At 35.6% G+C, this 19,394-nt stretch overlaps 1 protein-coding gene across 25 annotated transcripts in view; it reads left to right on the plus strand.

Annotated features, from left to right (window-relative positions):
* The window catches only part of ABI2 (abl interactor 2), a 74,556-nt gene that overhangs the window by 47,501 nt on the left and 7,661 nt on the right, over positions 1-19,394 (plus strand). Inside the window, exons 4-12 of one of the 25 annotated variants that reach the window (XM_034431166.3) lie at positions 1,190-1,207; positions 4,988-5,085; positions 5,819-5,965; positions 6,926-7,050; positions 8,059-8,115; positions 13,625-13,810; positions 15,719-15,877; positions 17,256-17,342; positions 18,157-18,330. In XM_034431166.3, the coding sequence (XP_034287057.1) occupies positions 1,190-1,207; positions 4,988-5,085; positions 5,819-5,965; positions 6,926-7,050; positions 8,059-8,115; positions 13,625-13,810; positions 15,719-15,877; positions 17,256-17,342; positions 18,157-18,330 (1,051 nt within the window). The remainder of the gene's footprint in view (positions 1-1,189; positions 1,208-4,987; positions 5,086-5,818; positions 5,966-6,925; positions 7,051-8,058; positions 8,116-13,624; positions 13,811-15,718; positions 15,878-17,255; positions 17,343-18,156; positions 18,331-19,394) is intronic. The other 24 variants (XM_034431175.3, XM_034431185.3, XM_034431233.3 and 21 more) reach the window with 24 other exon arrangements.

A 19,394-nucleotide genomic window follows, 5' to 3' on the forward strand; every position in this document is an offset into this window, starting at 1 on the left:
GAACAGATTTTGATAATGCCTTACTTTACCTGTGCAAAGCAGAAAGTCTTAAACAGAAGCTGTGTCCAGGTTATAAATTACTTGTGATACCCGTTTGAGAACCCTGATTCAGGGAGCATATTGTGTGCTCCAAAGCATCTATTTCTCTTTAAATCTGAACTGTTGCAAAGTCCCATGGGTGACAAGCTGCTAGGCTTTTTTAATCAAGTGAAATATTACTATTTGAGAGTAACTTTATTATTGAGTCTACACATGGGTAGGGGTATGTACTTCATCAGAATATTTAATAGATTTCATTGGCATCCTTCAGTCTCAAAAGACGATGGTATCGTGCTCTGGAAAGAGGTCCTAAAACAGCATCTATAGTGTGACTAAAAAGGCCAATTCGAGAGTGGCAATCCCTTCCACACTGAGGGCAGACACATTTTGTCCCCTACCCAGCCCTCAGATTTCGCTGGTTCCGGGACTGCCTAATAGATTTAGCAATAGAAGAATGGATAAATAGCAAATCCTGTATAGCTGAATAAATTCTTTCAAACAAGGAGTTTCAGAATATAAGGAATCATGTATAAAGAATCTCTTTTTGATTTATTAAAACAGTTGTGTCCTTTTGTACACTTTTGGCTGCTTCAGAAGCTGTTCTCAGTTGTCTCTGCATATGTGTGCATGCAAAGCAGGCAAAAAGCAACTGGAAGCAGCTTGGTTTGTGCAGGTATATAGAGTTGGCTGGCACAGCAGGTGTGGGAGCCCAGAAAAAGATGCCACTGTTTTAATGATCCAAAGAGAGCTTTGTTTTAGCATGGACTGAACCACTTCTGAAGGATTTTCATAGCCCCTAAAATCTATATTGGGTGAACTTTTTCCTCAGTATTTTTAGCATGTATGAGATTTATGAATATGCTACATGTGCAAAATAATAATTTAGAATTCAATTTATCATTGTTATTTGTTAACAGATTTGTTAACAAATTCTGTTAATAATATTTTAAAACGTTATTCATTTTGAAAACCTTTATTCATAACACCTTCTGCTTTAATCACTCTTTCTATGATCTATTGATACATTATTTAGTTGATGCTAAGTGCTTAACTTTTCTTTTTCCCTTCTTTCTCCATATCCTGAAATTTCAACTAACCTTTCAATGCTTTTCTTCCTTACCTCTTTTATTTGCTTCATTTATGCATTAAGTGGTTGCTTAGATTTAAGGTAAGAAACATCAGGGCTGGATTTCATTCTTATATTTGAGACTATTACATATGGGGAGAACGTTGTTTCTTGCCAAGCTCATGGGAAGAAAGTAATCTTTAATATATTTCTTGTGTCTTAAAAATATGCTAGATACTGAAAGAACTAGATATCTAGCAAGGCCTTCAGTGATCAGATTTTACATGAAAAAAATAAAGACTTGTGACAAGTCTTCTCTCCCCCTGTGTAATAATATATTATTATTTATATGATGTGATTTGATCTCATTTATGAGCCAAGTTTGAATTTGCAAACTTATTTTATTTTGCAAAATCAAATATAACTTGGGGCATGTTTTATTTTATATGTTTTGAAGTTATACTATCAATTATTAAGCAAACTTTTGAACTGCTACATCAGTCCTACTGTTAGGCTGGTGTTGCAGATCTATATATTGTAGTTCCTTTGGAAATATATACGTTTATATATTTTCTGCTATGTTTGTTGTCTTCATTATATTAATTAGAATTTAAGGTTACTTTTAATGTTCTCAGTATTTTTCTTTTAAAATACACTCATGCCCAATATATTTACAGTTAAGTAATATAGAACAAAAAAAATGTGTGTGCCTAAAGTCCATTTACAATCAACTCCTTGAGTGCACAGAACTAATTGCCTACAAATTAGACAATTGGGCAGAAGGAGTCATGCACTGAGTAATTCTTCCCTTTTTTTGGGGGGGGGAATATAAAGTAGGAATAGATATAACAATATTATAAGTACCAAAATGAATCTCCTAATTATCCCGAGCCCTTTGATTATACTTTATAAGTAACCTTTGTTGGTTTAATAATGTGAACAGTCCTCATGAAATTCAACCTAGTGCTGGTAATTCGTCCGTTGTGGCTAACATAAGAGATGTAGATGAAAGATGAAAGGACAGTAGAGCCTCTAAAGTTGTGCTGAATTGAACATAATGGGATTTGGTACCGAGTAGCATGTGCTGCCAATTTTGGCTTATTTATGTAGTGACTTTTATATATAATTAACCAGTATTTGCATTTGGAGTTCAGTTCTGTACTGTGCTAACTATAATCTTCAGCCACTCACATACTCACTTAAATGTAGTTTACAAAGTTCTTGTGAGTCTAAAGTGGGATTGTCCTTAGGATATTACTGTATTCTTGCCCCTGGAGGAGTTGGTGATTTAACAATGTGGAAAAAAAAGACAGTATAACTGATGACAAGAAATTGCACTTATGCCAAATACATCTTAGAGTCTTAAATGTCAACGTATCACAATATATCTAACAATTATCTGAAAGGCAGTCTACCAAAAATAAGAATATGGAGGACTTATTTTCTTCTGAAGTAATCCCTAAAAGCTTGCATTTCAGCAATGGGCACAGCCATAACTGCCTCACATGGTCTTTACTAAGGTCACCACAACCACTATTACTTCTCTCCTATATTGCTGTGTTGTGAGGAATAGTGAAGCAACTTGTCTGCGTTTATACTGGCTGGAAGATTTTTTTAAAGAAAAATCTTAGAATATATTCAGTAATCTTGAATTAATATTTCTGTATATTTGGCACTGATTCCCTGGATAGTGTATATAGATAATCTAAAGTTACCAAGTATTCTGCATATATTAACTACTAATTAATTATTAGTATTGACAATCTTGTTTAACTTGATGCCATCCAAGAATTAGATTTAGCTTCCATCACCTCCAGGTTTCATAACATTCCATTATAATGGTAGCTGCAGAAAGCCACGCTTCATGGACTTTATTTATTGTAAAGGTATCCCCTTCCTTCTATATTTTTAAAGATAAATTTTACATGTTTGACAAACTAAACAAACAAACAAACAAATAAATAAAATTCAGAAGCTTTAAACTGTAGGGTGTCCCATAAACTTACAGACACCGTGAATGCATTATTAGTGTTGCTTTTATGGTAAGGAAATACAGTTGAATAACTTTATAAACGCCATGTCAAATCCCAATTCTTAAACCTAAATTGACTGACCCTCCAGTGATTCCTTCATTTAATGAGCTTTTTTTTATCTACAGAGAAATAATCACAATTTTATCTATCATATTTATGATTGATAAAAATCCTGCTTATTTCATAAAACATTTTGTTGAACATGAGACATTTACTGTTTATACCTTGAATTTATAGCATCATTTATATAGTTTGATTTACTGATATGATCAGTAAAATTATTAACTGAAAAATTGAGGTAATTAGTGCATTAATTATAACTTGGGTTTTTTTGTATTTACTATTAAGTAAGGAAAATATTTTTTACAGTCTTGTATACTACTTATTTTATTTGCAAATTGATGCAATACAATTATACATTAAAATATTCATGGTAAAAATAATTAAGAAAAAAATTAATAATATCCCAGCAACATATTAAATATAAACATATTTATCCTTTGTTACATAATACGTCATAATATGTTTTCTATAATTCAATTTATAGAAGCTTCTGGAAGTGTAGTAATATCAGTGTGAATTTAAGGTTAAAATTTACAAGTATATTTAATATGTAACGCTTATGAAAAACATTTCAAAGTTTATTTAAATATTTTTTTCTTTGGGGCAATATTGGATTATTTACCTTATAAACTCAGAATGAACAGTCCTTTCGGAAGCTACATACTTGAAATTTTAATTGCCCTTTGAATGTATGATATTAGTGATATAACCCAGCTTATTTCTGTTTTATTAAGTATGGCTTCAATAAATTTATATAATTGCAACTAAATTTAAATTTAGTATCTGTTCTTTGGGTCAAATTCTTCTGCTCTTCATGCCAGGAATGAATCCCCCATCTCAATATTCTTGGGGAAATGGCTTATGAAGAATTACATCACAAGCCATATAAAGGGAGAGGGACTGAATAGAATTCTTATCATGATGATGAAAGGACCTTATATGGAAAGGACAAGGGAAGCTGTTGGATTGGCATTTATCACTACTTCCTGTTGCTGTTGACTCCAGCAAACCTTTGCGTCCCATTAACAAATGGTGATATATGATTAATTGGATTGAAAAGATAATTGGATTCATATTTCTCATTCCAATTTTGTTATAACACTTATTAATGAGACCTCATACACTTTAGGATTTTCCCTGGAATATCTGATAAAATTATATGTAAGGCAATAATGAAAAGAAAATTGTTCCTGAAAGACACCGCTCAGAGGCAATAAAATCATATTGGATTTTCATATAATATACAGTTGTAAATTTGTATTTCTTACCAAGAGTATGTGTAGCAAGAATCAAGCTCCAAACCAGCTTTTGAGCATGTAATTGATTACATGTAGTTGAAAAACTCACATGCATATAGTATAATTAAAGCACAGCCAATAAAATGTTTCAGATACAGTTACCTTCCAATCTCATTGGAGTAGACAACTAGGGTACTGCATTATTGCAACGGTAAATTTGTCTAAAACTCCTAAGTTGAGCCTAGAAAACTCAACAACTTTCATGGAGACAGATTTGCCATGCTACATTGCCAGTGATCTATTCTGAATGTAAATGTAAACTCTGTCTCAAAGCCACACCACATATAACCATAATTTAAGTGCACCTAATAATTTTAACGAGGGTAGAGTTAGCACACATATGTATGACTAGTTTGGTTTTTTTCTTTTCCTTTTTTTGATTTGCACATTTCCTTGTCTCTTTAATGTAGTAGATCAAGTCTTTAAGGACTCTTGTTTAAGTCTGAAAAGTTTGTGAGGTTATTTTTTTCCCATTACATCTTACACAGGTTAGCACGCAGAATATGAAAATGGGTGGTCTGCCTCGTACCACACCACCCACCCAGAAACCACCCAGTCCGCCAATGTCAGGGAAAGGAACTATTGGGTAAGTATAATTGCATTTACATCAGAAGGTGGAGGGAGAGAATGTAAAGGGGAAATCTAAAACTTTCTTTTAGCTTTTACAATTGTCTCTTGGCATAAAGGTACTTAAAAGCTGCAGTCTGGGTTTTGAAGGCAAGCATAAACTTATCCATAATATCACCAAGAGGTGTTACGTAGTCATTCTGTGGAAGCCTTTGGGATAGTGCTTGCAGTTTGAATAGCTGTACACTATTTTCTGCTGTATTTGGAAAAAATGACCAGCCTGGATATCCTATGGTAGATGAATAGAAAATTTCATGACCCTGTACCATAATGTGGGGATTTTTTTTATCTCCAAAGAATCCTATTCTTTCTTCCTTTCTTCTGCATAGGGATGCCTGTTACACGTAGCATGACAGACCATCAAGGGGAATAGGAACTCTGTGCATGCCTCTTATAACCTAATCCCATCTGTCCTTTCTGCCCCAGTACATAAATAATCTTGAGGAAAAAGGGAGGGAGGGATAGTTTATGGCAGGCATGCATGGATCTCTTTGTGAATTATCTACAGAGATGCCAGCTGGGAAAGCTGGGCCTAAGGAAATCCTACACATATGCTACTCCTGCAGTGCATTGGATCCAGCCCTGTGCATTTTTGAGCAGAACAATCTAGCAGGAATTCTGCACTGCCTTGGCCAAAAGGTTTTTGTATTTCATTGTCTGAAATTGCTTCCATACATGTTTTTCTTGTGTAGGCGTCACTCTCCCTATCGCACACTGGAGCCAGTGCGTCCTCCAGTGGTACCAAATGACTATGTACCTAGCCCTACCCGTAATATCGCTCCCTCGCAGCAGAGCCCTGTTAGAACAGCTTCTGTGAATCAGAGGAATCGCACTTACAGGTATTCACTCTGCTCCTGCGCAAAATATTAACAATAATTAAGACAAACTCGGTTTATAGCAATCTGCTTTTAACCACCCCACCCCACTCCACCCCACCTCTCCACTTAGAGCTTCATAAATTCATGTGATTTCCTGGGAAATCCATTGGGAGATAGAGAGACACCATGCTGCTTATACTACGTGTTGTGTAGTGTGAAGTTGTTTGTCTTGGAACAGGTTTTTGTTTTGTTCAGAAGCAATATACAATACACTACTGCATTGTGTAACAGATATACTATTATATTTGATGTATTTATTTTTACTGCCTACTTTCTCTTTATAACTGGTGTGATACACAGCTTCTAAATGTGGTACCTGCTAACAAGAATACTGCAACTGTGAAGTTTATGTACAAAATTCTGAAGTGGTGAAATTTTGATGCTTGTGAAAGTGCTGCGAATTTTAAACAAATGTGTAGTTCAGTTGACTTGAAATGTGGCTAATATTATTTATTTCCATTGACCCTTAGAAGGTATATTGTAACAGTAGGAAAATAGCCTTGGTAAAATAGTTTTTGCAGTGTGGAATCAACCTGCAGAGCAGGTCAGCAGTACACAAGGGGAAAAAAAAGTTAACATAAACTAGAGAGCTCTCATGGCCATTTACAAAGAAAACTATTTTATACATAGATGTTTTTAGTTCAAAGAGCATTATGCACTTTAAATGAAACAGCTTCTTTCCACTGAAGGTCCATATTACCAAGACTTTCAGAAAATGCTCTTGAAGGTGTTTTTCATCATTTCATCTGTACTATTGATCCTGAACGATGTTTCCTAATTTTAGCTGAGGCATTTTAAAAACATACCCAGTTTTGGTCTCTGAAATGGCAAATTTAGCAAGCTTCTATAAATGTTGTGTAGCTGTGGTTTACCTGTTAGGGAATGGAATATAGTTACTTTGGTGGTTTGGATTTCTTTTAGCAGCAGCGGAAGCAGTGGAGGGAGCCATCCAAGCAGTAGGAGCAGCAGTCGAGAGAACAGTGGGAGTGGAAGTGTCGGCGTCCCTATTGCTGTCCCTACTCCATCCCCTCCCAGTGTGTATCCAGGTAATGTCCCTTTTATTCCTAGTCCTGTTTTGTTCTTTTGATTACATGCTCAGTTAGCCAGTGGTTTGGAATTGCAATGAAGTGTGTACAATTTACCATATCTTTCTAGTTCTGTTTAAATGGAAGTGAATATTTTACATTAATTTGGAATGTTAAGATTTATTTATAATCTTAGCTATTTTGTTTCACTATTCCATGTGACTTAATGTTGTAAGCCTCCCAGAGCCTCCTTGTGGCGAAATGGGCAGAAAATAAATTTAAATAACAACAACAATAATAATGATGTGACTAATAGCAGATATAGTTAAAGCTAGATTTTGCTAGTATTATAAAATACATACTGCTTATAGGTAATCCTTGACTTATGATCACAATTGAGATGAGAATTTTTGTTGTAAATTGCAATTGTAAATCAAGTCATCATACACAATCAATTTTATGACCATTTTTTACGGTGACAATAAGCGAGTCACATGCTTGCAAGTATGAATCCAGTTTAATCAATGATATTTTTTGCTAGAAAATAGCGAAAAGTGTCATATCTAGTAATCATGTGACTGTGGGACACGGCAAACAGTTGTAAATGCAAACTGGTTACCAAGTGCCTGAATTGTGATCATGTGACTATAGGGACGGGATGATGGTCATAAGTTCAAATTTAGGTTTTAACTGACTTTTTGAGAGGCTGTCATTAATTCAAACCATTGTTATGTGAACAGTCATATGTTGAGGATTACCCGTTAACACTTTGAATTTCAAAAATTCCTCATCGAAATCTCCTGGACCATAAGGTTCTCTTATGGATTGGTATGACTCAAGATCAGGAAGTAAAGATCAAAAATAGATTGATACTGGGGTTCCCTGAGCAACTGTTTTGGGGTTGCAGCATTTTCTTTTTGTCTAACCAGATGTAACAATGAACAACAATGTGGCCAACTTTGAGGAAATGGCTTATTTATCTTTGTGTTTATTTGTATCCCACTTTATTATTTTTACAAATAACTCAAGGCAACGAACATGTCCAACACACCTTTCTCCTATTTCCCCACCACAACAGCCCTATGGGTGAGTTCTTTCTACTTAGAAAAGAAGAGAATAAGAAGAGTCTGGTATAGGTTTGGGGACTCATAATTGTAGATTGTAGAGTCATCTTCTTTTAAGCATGTTGTTGGAGCCATACAGCAGAATCCTGGTCTAATCTTGTGAGCTTTTGTTACAATTTTATAAAAGCACATTAGTGCACTTCCAAAATGTCCTTCTTTTGTTTTCTTAGTAAAAACAAGTCTTGTTATATCACCACCGGAGCCATATATTTTCAAATGCAGTTTCTGTATTTTGCCAACCACAATGACAATAAACATGCTTTTGCTACAACTAATTTTTTCAAGGCTAATATGTTATACAGCTTACAGATTTGTTATAAGGTATATAGAAGTCTATGGAGGCATTTCTATCTAAATTTTTAGAGCATTGCTATGAATTTCTTATTGGGATGGAATCTCATGAATCTGGCCCAATTTCTGTGGAAACTCGTACACAGAGAAACTTTGCTACTTGAAATAGCACTTTTTTGGGGGGGGGGATGGCAGCTGAAGAATGTTGTGGAAGTGAGGCATTCTCACAATCTGAAACATCACCAGCCCACTGTTTCACTTTGTGCAGCCCTGAGAGAAGCTGCTATAAGCTGAAGCAAAACATCCTCAACACTGATACTCAGTATGACCTAAGCAAAATTCCAGTGCTATATGGAAGGAGAACATTTTGGGAGATTCTTTCCCACACTAAATGCTCAGCAAAGATCTTTATGCCCATTCCATAAGAACCTTTTCACTTTTTTCCATTACAGTGTTTTGCCATCCTTGCTGTTTAAGAGGGAGGATTCAATAGTTTCCCTATTTTGTCTTGTCTGCTTGCAGAAATGGGAACCGTCTGTATAGTTTGGTGATCCAACCTAGTAAATGCTCTTCTTACTTCATTCTTATGCCATTTCCTTTTAGCTAAGAAATCACTATCAAATTTCTAACTATTTAGCAATCTTGGTAACTTTGAGAGTTTCTGTTCTGTATCTGTTTCTATCTAATCATCTGGTTAGTACAGTATTTCTCTGTTATGTTTATTTTGGTCTTTGTGTGTTTGTTTTGGTCTAGTTGTGGGATTAAATATGGAACTGCATACCTAAATTTCTACTAGTACACAAACTTAACGTGCTGACTTATTTTTTAAAAGGGAAGGATTTTCTGTAGCAAAAAGCTATATAGTTTGCATGCTAATTAAAAGCTTTACACTCCTTCTGCAGTTTACCATTACTGAATATGTGACTATCTCTTGTGAAAGTTTATCTATTGTGATATGTGACTAGCATACAGGATAAAATAATGCAAAAGGAATCCCAAAATTAATTGCTGTGGTACTTGGTGTTTGTGAATTTTTTTTTTAAACAATAGAATACCTATAAGATACAATCTATACATTGAAATCTACAGGTGAATATGTATGAATCTAAAATCTCTATATCAGGGGTGTCAAATTTGATTTCATTGAGGTTGTGTTTGACCTCGGAGAACCAGGGGTATGGGTGGGTGTGGTCATAGTGGGCGTGGCTGGGGTGGGCATTTGACACAGGCCCAAGATGCATTTCCCCCCCTTCTCTTATTTCTTTCCATAGTTCTTTACGATAACCATTTCCCTATCTCTTCTACCAGATATTACTTCTTCTTCTTCTTGTGCCATGTCCGTCATCGGACGTTGGCGATCATGTTGGCAATCCTAATTTTGTCAACAGGCGTATGAAAAAGTGCTGCTGAGTTTTGTCCAAACCAGTCCCTTAGGTTTTGAAGCCATGATGTTCTTCTTCTGCCTGGGCCTCGTTTGCCTTCAATCTTTCCCTGGAGGATTAAGTGAAGGATGCTGTATTTTTCTGGGTGTCGCATCACATGTCCAAAATAAAATAATAACTTTATATTACTTTATATTGCCAGATATTACTGGCAAACATTTATTACTTATTCTTCATACTCCATTAAACTTTTTATTTCTAAATTTATAACCCATTGTTTAATAGTAAATTGCTTTTCCAGGCAGAAAAGCTATTTATACTATATATAAATAGTATAAAAGCTATGTATACTATTCAACTAATAATAAAAATATGATAGCATAAGTAACATGATAATATAAGTTCTAACAGCAGAGGTAAATTTCCAGGATAGTAAATAGAAATGGCTGTCAATTATAGATTGTTGATTGTAGATTAAATGGACCTACAGTATGTAAAATCTGGCATTAAAGTGTAGTATTAATATAGGATATTGCTTGTTTTCTATCCAGATCAGGCACTTACTTGAGGCCACATAATTGTAATCCAGTCCTCCTGTAGCACTCTACCGGCCAAAAATGTTTTTGGCTGGCACAGTGCTGCAAGAGGTCATGGTGGCCGAAAATGGGCCACATAAGGCCTCCTGTTAGAGGGGGAACCACACGTACCCTTCGCAGTCTGTTTTGGCTGGCAGAGGCACCCCGGGCCAGTCCTTTGATATTTCCAGGCCGGCCCCATGAGCAGATTTAAGCACCCGGCCCACGGGCCTTAAGTTTGATACCCCTGTTCTATATTGTAAGGTTTATATAATAAAATAGCAATAAGGCTAGAATCTATATAACTATAAATATAGATTGTACAGGCTAGTTATTGGCATATCATTCTCTATTATACAGTGAGCATAGTATTAATTTGAATACTGTCAAATTATTCCATCCAGATCAGAACTATCTATTTTGCTTGGTTCCAGAGGATGAGGAGAATTGGAAACTTTCTCACTCATACCTAAGGATACTGTACATTTCATCTGGCACTATTTGATTGGAATTTATATTCTTTTTCTAACTCTGTTCAACTTACATTTAACATTTTTAGCAAGATGGGAAAGGCATTTTATACAATTGATTATCACTTCATCTTTTTGAATCACCTCATCAATTATCAGTCTACTTCAGATTATCATTAATATAACTGTTGGGCTGTGAGATGGCTGACTTGTATTAGCATTTCCAAAACTTGTATTTTAATGAATTTCTCCCTGAGGTCTTTATGGCCCTGCTCTTTCTGTCACTGAGGAAAACTTAAAAATCCTGGTTCTCCCAACAGGCCCTGGGCCAGGGTGATTTGTGATCTTATATGTATTTACATATATGTAAATACATTGAATCGGGGAAATACCATAACAGTTAAAATACACACAATACATACACATGTATTTACATACATACATACACACATACATACATACATACATGTATTGTGTGCTTTTTAATTGTTATGGTATTTCCCTATTCAATGGTTATTTTAATCTGTTAATTTATTTTAATCTGTTTAATGTTTTATGATGTACTTTTAAATGTTTTCATGTAGTGCTTTGAATTGCTCATGCTGAAATGACCTTATGAATAATAACAGCAATAATAATAGCAGCAGCAGCAGGTCTACAGATAATCAAGTCCTAAGTTTTAATGTTTAAACACAACATTAATTTATACTTATAAAAATTTAGTAGTCACATTGAAACATTTCATTCATATCCACATATATCATGCAAAGTAATGAAGGTGAAGGCTGATTCTAACAAGTTATTGCCATAGTTAGAAATCTCTTGTTTGAATTGTTGAAGCCAGCCTATCAGTTGCACAACAGCTACCAGAATCAAATGCATAGCTAATTGCATTTTAAAATTCAGAATATGATAACACCTTTTAATGCAGTGGTCTTAAATTTTGTTTGTTTGGTTTTTTTAAAAAAAAACCTGACTGATAAGCAACAAAATATTTGCAAAGAAAAAAATGAGAAGTAATGAGTTATATTATTCTACATGTTCAAAGGACAGAGATTATCTCCATGTATGGAGTAAAATAAATATTTTTATTGAAATATAAAACAATGCATAGCATTTGTAATACTTTCTTTTATAGTAAATCTAATTTTATTAAGTAAATGAAATAGGCCTTTCCTTAATTTTGTGTTATTTTAATGGGTGGGGAGATGGCAGTAAAAAGAAAAATTATCCATTCTTCAACCCCAAATAATCAGAAGCTATTCTCTTTGTTGGTGACATGCACCTTGACAGTAAGATTGGGTTTCTCATCATAACTCCTTCACCTGATAAAAAGAAAATTGCAGTCTTTTCTTATTTCATTCCAATCAAACAGAACATTGAAAAAATGTAAATGTGTTTGTAACTCTGTCTGAGGGTCTGTCCATCAGTAGGATAGAACAGCAGCAAAATTGGTATGGGGAGAAAAATTAGTGGAAGTACAATTACGTACAAAAATGGACTGGATTTGATTGGAGGTTGCCGTGAAATACATTCTAGAACATCACCACCCCTTGTGTGTCTCCCACAGTTGGGCAGTAGCTTAGAATGCTGCTGACTGCTCTGTTGTAAGATTCCTGTCCTGCAGCCTACCTATTGCTGTTCAGTAGTAATTGCAATAGCACTTAGACTTATATATTGCTTCATAGTGCTTTACAGGCCTCTCTAAGCGGTTTTACAGAGTCAGCATGTTGCCCCCAACAATCTGGGTCCTCATTTTACCGACCTCGGAAGGATGGAAGGCTGAGTCAACCTTGTACATGTAAACATAGATGCAACATGAAGTGAGAGCAGAAAGACATGTATAGAGATGCATCTGTCTGTCTGTCTGTCCACCCATCTACCCACCCACATATTGTATAATAGGCTGCCTGACACATATACAAAATCAGGCAACATATATGTAGTCATTCTAAATAGACCTTTTTCATGCACACCCAGGCAATGCACATGCATCCACTCTGATTGGATCCTGAGACACACACAAATAGATGCAATATGAACTTATGAGGAGAAACATACACGTATCATGTTACTTTGTTACGTAGAAAAAAAGTCAGGTGCCACCTCTGGAAGTTGAATTCCAAACAACATGGTTCCCCTGTTTTTCCTCCTCCTTCCCTTCAAAGAGGGAAGTTATTAGAATCGGTGGGGTCAAATTCTTGCTTTAAAAATTTTATTTTGCGTTTTGGGTTGGGCTTTTGTTGAATTTGATTAGGAGTCAAATAGTTAATAGAAAAAATTGGCCTGGGACCATAAGCAGTAGGTCCAATTTGCCCCCCCCCAAAACACCAACATGTAAAACCACATCAAACCCTCCCCCCAAATCTGCCCTCCCCACACAAATTTTGGTCCTGCCTTCTCTGAGGCAAAGAATCACACTGTGTGGCAAAGAACCACATGGCACTCTTGTTCTATATCAACAGCTAAAACAAGACATGATTTAGGTTTATGAGGTTTTTTTGTATAGAATGCATTCCTGTTCCTTTTGTTTTTTTGTTTTTTTTAGTTTGGTGTTTAGCTGTATATGTAATGGGAAACTCCTCAGTGTAAACATTCCTGCTCTGTCCATTTTTTTTTCTTTCTTTTTTTTTCTTTTTGCTAATTTTTAAAGAATTGACGAAATCTTAACAGCAATGATTCAAAAAGCTTTTCTCCTCCTTGCTAACCTGAACTATTCCTTAATGCTGCCTCTTCCTCCTCTTTCAACATAGCCCCTGCCAGTTCTGCTGGCACTTCTCCTCTTCCTGCTACTTCTGCCTCTGCTTCCGCCCCTCTCACTCCTGCTACTGCCCCATCCTCTGCTACCCCAGATGTTGCTGCTGCTGCAGGGGGTCAGCCCCTTGCTGATGGCTTCACTTCTCCAACTCCCCCTGCTGCCTCTTCCAATCCCTCTTCAGGTGAGTTTCTGCTGCTGATTGCTGACAACTGAAAAGTGCAATTCTTGCCTAAAACTGACCAGATGTTTTGAGCTTTTAGATAGATGGATATATCCATTATTTCTCTTTTTCCTTCTTGAGTGAGGAAAAATGCCTTTTCCCCTAGAACCATATCAGAATGAAGATGATTCATTTTGGAGCTAGTGGCTTTTATTTTTCTGATGTTCTGGACAAAATTAGAAAGATGGAAGCTCAAAAGAGAAGATATTATAATGAAATGTTATATTTAATGTGTAGTAGATATGTATAAAAATGTATTGATTATATGAATAAGTATGTAACAAAAAATGTGTATGTATATAGTTGGCTGAAAGATAAATAGGATATTACTAAAAATGCTGGTATTGGAAAGCTGTAAAAGTATAACTAAGATTTAAAAGATGTAAATGTTGAATAAAAACAATTTAAAAAAATATCAAAAGATGGAAGCTACAATCAGCCAAGATGCATTTTGCCAGATTAATTCTGTGAATAGCAAACTCTGGGATATGCTCTAGTTCATATTATTAAATTTATATATAGTTTTATTTCTTAACTTCATATAATACAGCTTCTGGTATCAGCTTGGCTTATTTTATTCCTATATAAGAAGTACATAGTTTTGCAGTGAAATAAACCTTCCATATGTAATAAAGCACAATTAGGCTATGTGAAATTCATATGTTTTAAATTACAGCTCTTAGAAACTCTTATTATATTTGCACATAGAACTTTGGATTTTTTTTTTTCTTCCATTCAATCGTATCTAATTATCAGAGACTGCCTGGACAAATCCCTGACGTTTTCTTGGCAACATTTCAGAAGTGATTTGCCATTGCCTCCTTCCTAGAGTGATCAGCCCAAGAATACCCAGCTGACATTGTGCTAATGCAGGACTAGAATACAGGGTTTCCTGGTTTTTAGCCCAGTGCACTGTACCAAACTGGCTGTCATTCTGCATTACAGTACTTTCTATTTGTTCTGTTGACTGCTAACAACTGCTCATTAATTATGATCACATATTTATATTAAGAAAGCTGAAAATGATTAAGATCAAATATCTCACAAGATTTGAGATGGTAATGCTGAATGAACACTGATAGTTTTACAGTTGGCAATATTTTGCTATTTTTAAAAAATATTTTTGGCAATCAATCAGGAGAATATTTATGATTCCCAGGAGCCACCAGTGATCCTGAGATTACCAGTTCCAATCCATTGCCCTTGATTTTACCTTGGTCCTGACTTTGAAATGTTGACCTTAAGCTAGTCAATAATAAGATTGTGGAAATTATTCAAAAAAACATTTGGGCAAAGCAAGGTGGCAGCAGACTGTCCTGTACTTCTGCGAAAGAGCTGTGCATGCAGAAACAACTCTGGAAAGTCCAGGCATGAGAAATTCAACATTCTGTAATTAGCGAAACCCATTCATATGGTACTTGAGTAATACCCAACTGCTTCACAATGCAATATCTGACATGAGATTCTTCTGCATTCTGGCTCTTTACACTTTCACTGGGAAGCACTGTGGCTGAAAGAGTAGAGGATGTAGATATTTAGTTCATATTAACTCATTCATATATGCCGGTTATTAAATAATTAACTTGCATGTTATGTATGTATTGAAATGCTGACTTCCAGATTATCCATCAATTTATCTACTTCTATATTTGGCCACGTTTTTTCAGAGTCAGAATCAACTCTAAGAATGTTTTCTTCTTAAATTTGTTTAATATACTCTCATCTACATAGGATTTTTTTCCATTAGAGAACTTGACGGAAACATATGTGTTTTTAACCACTTAATTTGAATTGCATGCCTAAATTGAATTACTTCATCTAAAAATGCATTGCTCAAGGTTTTATATTTTTTCTAACCTGTCAAAATAGGTCATCCTGTTCAGTTCTACAGCATGAACAGACCTGCTACTCGGCACACACCTCCAACAATAGGGGGTTCTTTGCCATATAGGCGCCCTCCATCCATCACTTCACAGAACAGCCTTCAAAACCAGGTCAACGGAGGACCATTTTATAGCCAGAATCCAGGTAAGATAGGCCCTTGTAGAATTCCCAGTTCTGATCCATTATAGAAGAGAAGAATACTAACCAGAAGTAGCTGGATATGTTTAGCAAGAACCTTCTATATATCATAGCACATAACTAAGTCCTGGCTTTAATTTTTTTAGTATGTTTGTTTATACTAAGGAATTGGTAATGGAAGAATCAAATCCAAGAACACCTAGTTCACTCGCTTTAAGTGTCTTTTGACACAGTACATAATGGCATTATCATAATTCCTATATAATGCCTATAGAGGCATAGAACGAATAGAAAGGTACCGTACATTACAGCTGTGGTGCTGCAGTGGCTGGAATGCAGTATTGCAGGCTAATTCTGCTGACAGCCAGCGGTTTGATCCTCACGGTTGAGACTCCCTTCCATCCTTCCGAGGTCAGTAAAATGAGATCCCAGATTGTTGGGGGCAATATGCTGACGCTTAGAGAGGGCTGTAAAGCACTGTGAAACAGTATATTAAGTCTTAAGTGCTATTGATATATATGCACAAGTACATACATGTTATGTTCAGATACATATATTTCCCCTTCCCCAAAACTTGCATGTACTTTTTAAAAATGTGAAGTAAATTGCTTAGGTTTGGACACTTTTTCTTCTGCAAAATTTTTTATTTTCTTACTATTCAATATATTTGGTAGAATACTTTGTAAAATAAACTGTTGGAAGATAAATTATTGACATTTGTTATTCCATTGTTGATATATCATGGAAACTACCCAATACAATAATGTATAATAATAGTAATGTAATCCCAATTCAATTTATCTAATCAGAAGAAAAAAATTATTTAAAGTTGTTGCTTACATTGATTGTAAACTTATAAAAATATAACATTGATTGTAAACTTATAAAAATATAAGTATTTTAGTAAATGCAATTCAGGATTTAGCCACATAGTCACACTCTTTAAATGCAGTTAAATCCTCAGCCCTAAATTAATTTTGATTAAGCAGAAATGGATCAACAGTCCATATTTATATCACATTGATAAATATGGAAGAAGAAACATTTCCTCTTAGCAGCATTAATAGTGTAGCAATATTTCTATTTGCCACAATAATGTTGTATGACATTTTATTAGCTATAATAAAATAAGTATGATTTAAATGGGGCTGTTTCAGGAATATTATTCTGTAGATACTGTAGATGTTTCCCAGAATTCTAAAAAAAATTGTTTCTTAAAAAATCTGGTTATCCATTTTCAAAGTTCTGCACAATTAATATTACCTAGTTTTTAATTATCCAGTCACTCCATTGGATTTAGTAAGATGCCACATTGTCTATCCAGTTATTTCATATTTCTATACTATATTTCTGATTGGAGTCTATTTGTACTTCTTCACTGCAGTGTCTCTTGCACCACCTCCTCCCTCCATCCTACAGGTAACTCCTCAGTTACCATTAATGGGATTTGTGGCCAGAGTTCAGGAAAACAGTAAGTTTGCCTTTTTATTGATCTGTGACTTAAGTAAAGGTCTTTCAGTTTTGCGTTTTGCTTTTAAAAGAAAAAAAAAGCCTCTGACGATCAGGCAACTCAGCTGGGATCGTCAGAGCCTTTTAGTAGCATTTTTTTTACAACCTCTTTGGCCGAAAAGGTTGTAAAAAAAATGCTTTTAAAAGTTTTTTTTAAAAAAAGTTGGCTATGCCCACCCAGTCACATTACCCCACACCAAGCCACGCCCACAGAACCAGTAGTAACAAATTTTACATTTCACCACTGGGTCAACCAAATTGGGGTGGTGGTGAGATTGGTCTTAGTTCACTTGTGGCTACATAGAGATCCTAGATCATTCCTCTTTTAACTCCAGCCCCAGATTCTGGCGTTCCTTTCCCTACAGTGCTGAAAGGTATATGATATCATCTTTGACACCATACTAGCTAGAAGTTGGATTTTAATAGCTGATGGATACCAAAATTATTTGATTATCTCCATTAAACAGATTATGTACATTAGAAGAAGGGAAGCAAAGGAGTCTTGCAAATTCTTTGCTACAAAACAATCTATATAAATGTTATGCATATAACTAGCCCTCATTATCTGTAATTATCCACAAGTTTGTGTATCTGTGGCTTTGCTCATCTATCAATGAAAGTTTTGAAGAATGAAGGAAAATTTGAAGCATAATCTGTAATATTATTTACAAGATATCTCTATATTTCCACTTCGGGTTTCATGTGTAAAATTTATTACATTGCTATTTATATAAACATCTAAGTCAGGAAACTTGAATGTTTTTTTATTTTTTTAGTTTCAGACACACCTCCCCCTCCACCCCCTGTAGACGAAGCTGTTTTTGATGAATCTCCACCACCACCCCCTCCTCCAGAGGATTATGAAGAAGAAGAAGCAGCTGTGGTGGAATACAGTGATCCTTATGCTGAAGAGGATCCACCATGGGCACCAAGAACCTATTTGGAGAAAGGTTAGTTGGTTGGAGTTATAGGAGGGGATGGAAGTTTGTCTCCCTTATTGGGTCTGAATTCAGTGCAGTACATTATACAGATGCCTTTTTATCTTGAGAACTTGAGAGTCACAGGTTTTCTACTTTTTGCCAAGTAATAGCACTAGAAAAATATTTTGTTCTCTTATGTGATGTCCCAAAGTGTGACTTCTGATGTGATTGTGAAATAAAATTGTTATCAGCCATCTCCAACTCCTTTTAAACAAAATGTAACTGGCTCCTTTCCCCAAGAACCCAAACCACATCCAGATATGAATGTAATTCAGAAATTTAATTTTATGCATTCAGTTTTTAAAAATGTTTCCCTATGTCAATTACTAATAACTGTGATTGTATTCCATTTCATCTGTGTGTCATATGTAGTCTTTGACCTACATCAGCAATTGGGACCAGACTTTCCATCATCAAGCAAAGCAGTAATAAAATATGACTGCATCTTTTAGTGATGCAGTCCATATAATCCTGGTTGCTATTGTTACCATACTTTTTGGAGTATAAGACACACTTTTTCTCCCCTAAAAGAAGGTAGAAATGTTGGTGCATCTTATACACCGAATACAGCCATTTTTGGCTTCCTGAAACCCTGCCCTACATGTCCCGTTTTTTGCAAAAACAGGGCCTGCAGAGGATTTGGGAGGCCTGCAGAGTGCTTCTGGGGACTGGGGAGGGCAAAAACATGACACGTAGGGTGGGGGTGGGGGTTGGGAGCCAAAAAAACGGGCCTGTTTTTTGCAAAAACTGGCGTTTTTGCCCTCCCTAGCTCCCAGAAGCACTTTGCAGGCCTCCCAAACCCTCTGTGCGTCCCATTTTTGTGAAAAGCGGGCCTGTTTTTAGCCTCCCAAAACCCCCATGCGTCCTGTTTTTGCCCTCCCCAGCCCCCAGAATCACTTTGCAGGCCCCCCCAAATCATCTACGCATCCCGTGTTTGCAAAAAATGGGCCCATTTTTTGCAAAAACGGGACACACAAAGTGTTTGAGAGGCCTACAGAGTGCTCCTGGGGGCCAGGGAAGGCAAAAACTTTTTT

The sequence above is a fragment of the Pantherophis guttatus genome, chromosome 1 (genome assembly GCF_059756535.1).
Source record: "Pantherophis guttatus breed Tessera chromosome 1, ASM5975653v1, whole genome shotgun sequence".
Taxonomy (NCBI): Eukaryota; Metazoa; Chordata; class Lepidosauria; order Squamata; family Colubridae; genus Pantherophis; species Pantherophis guttatus.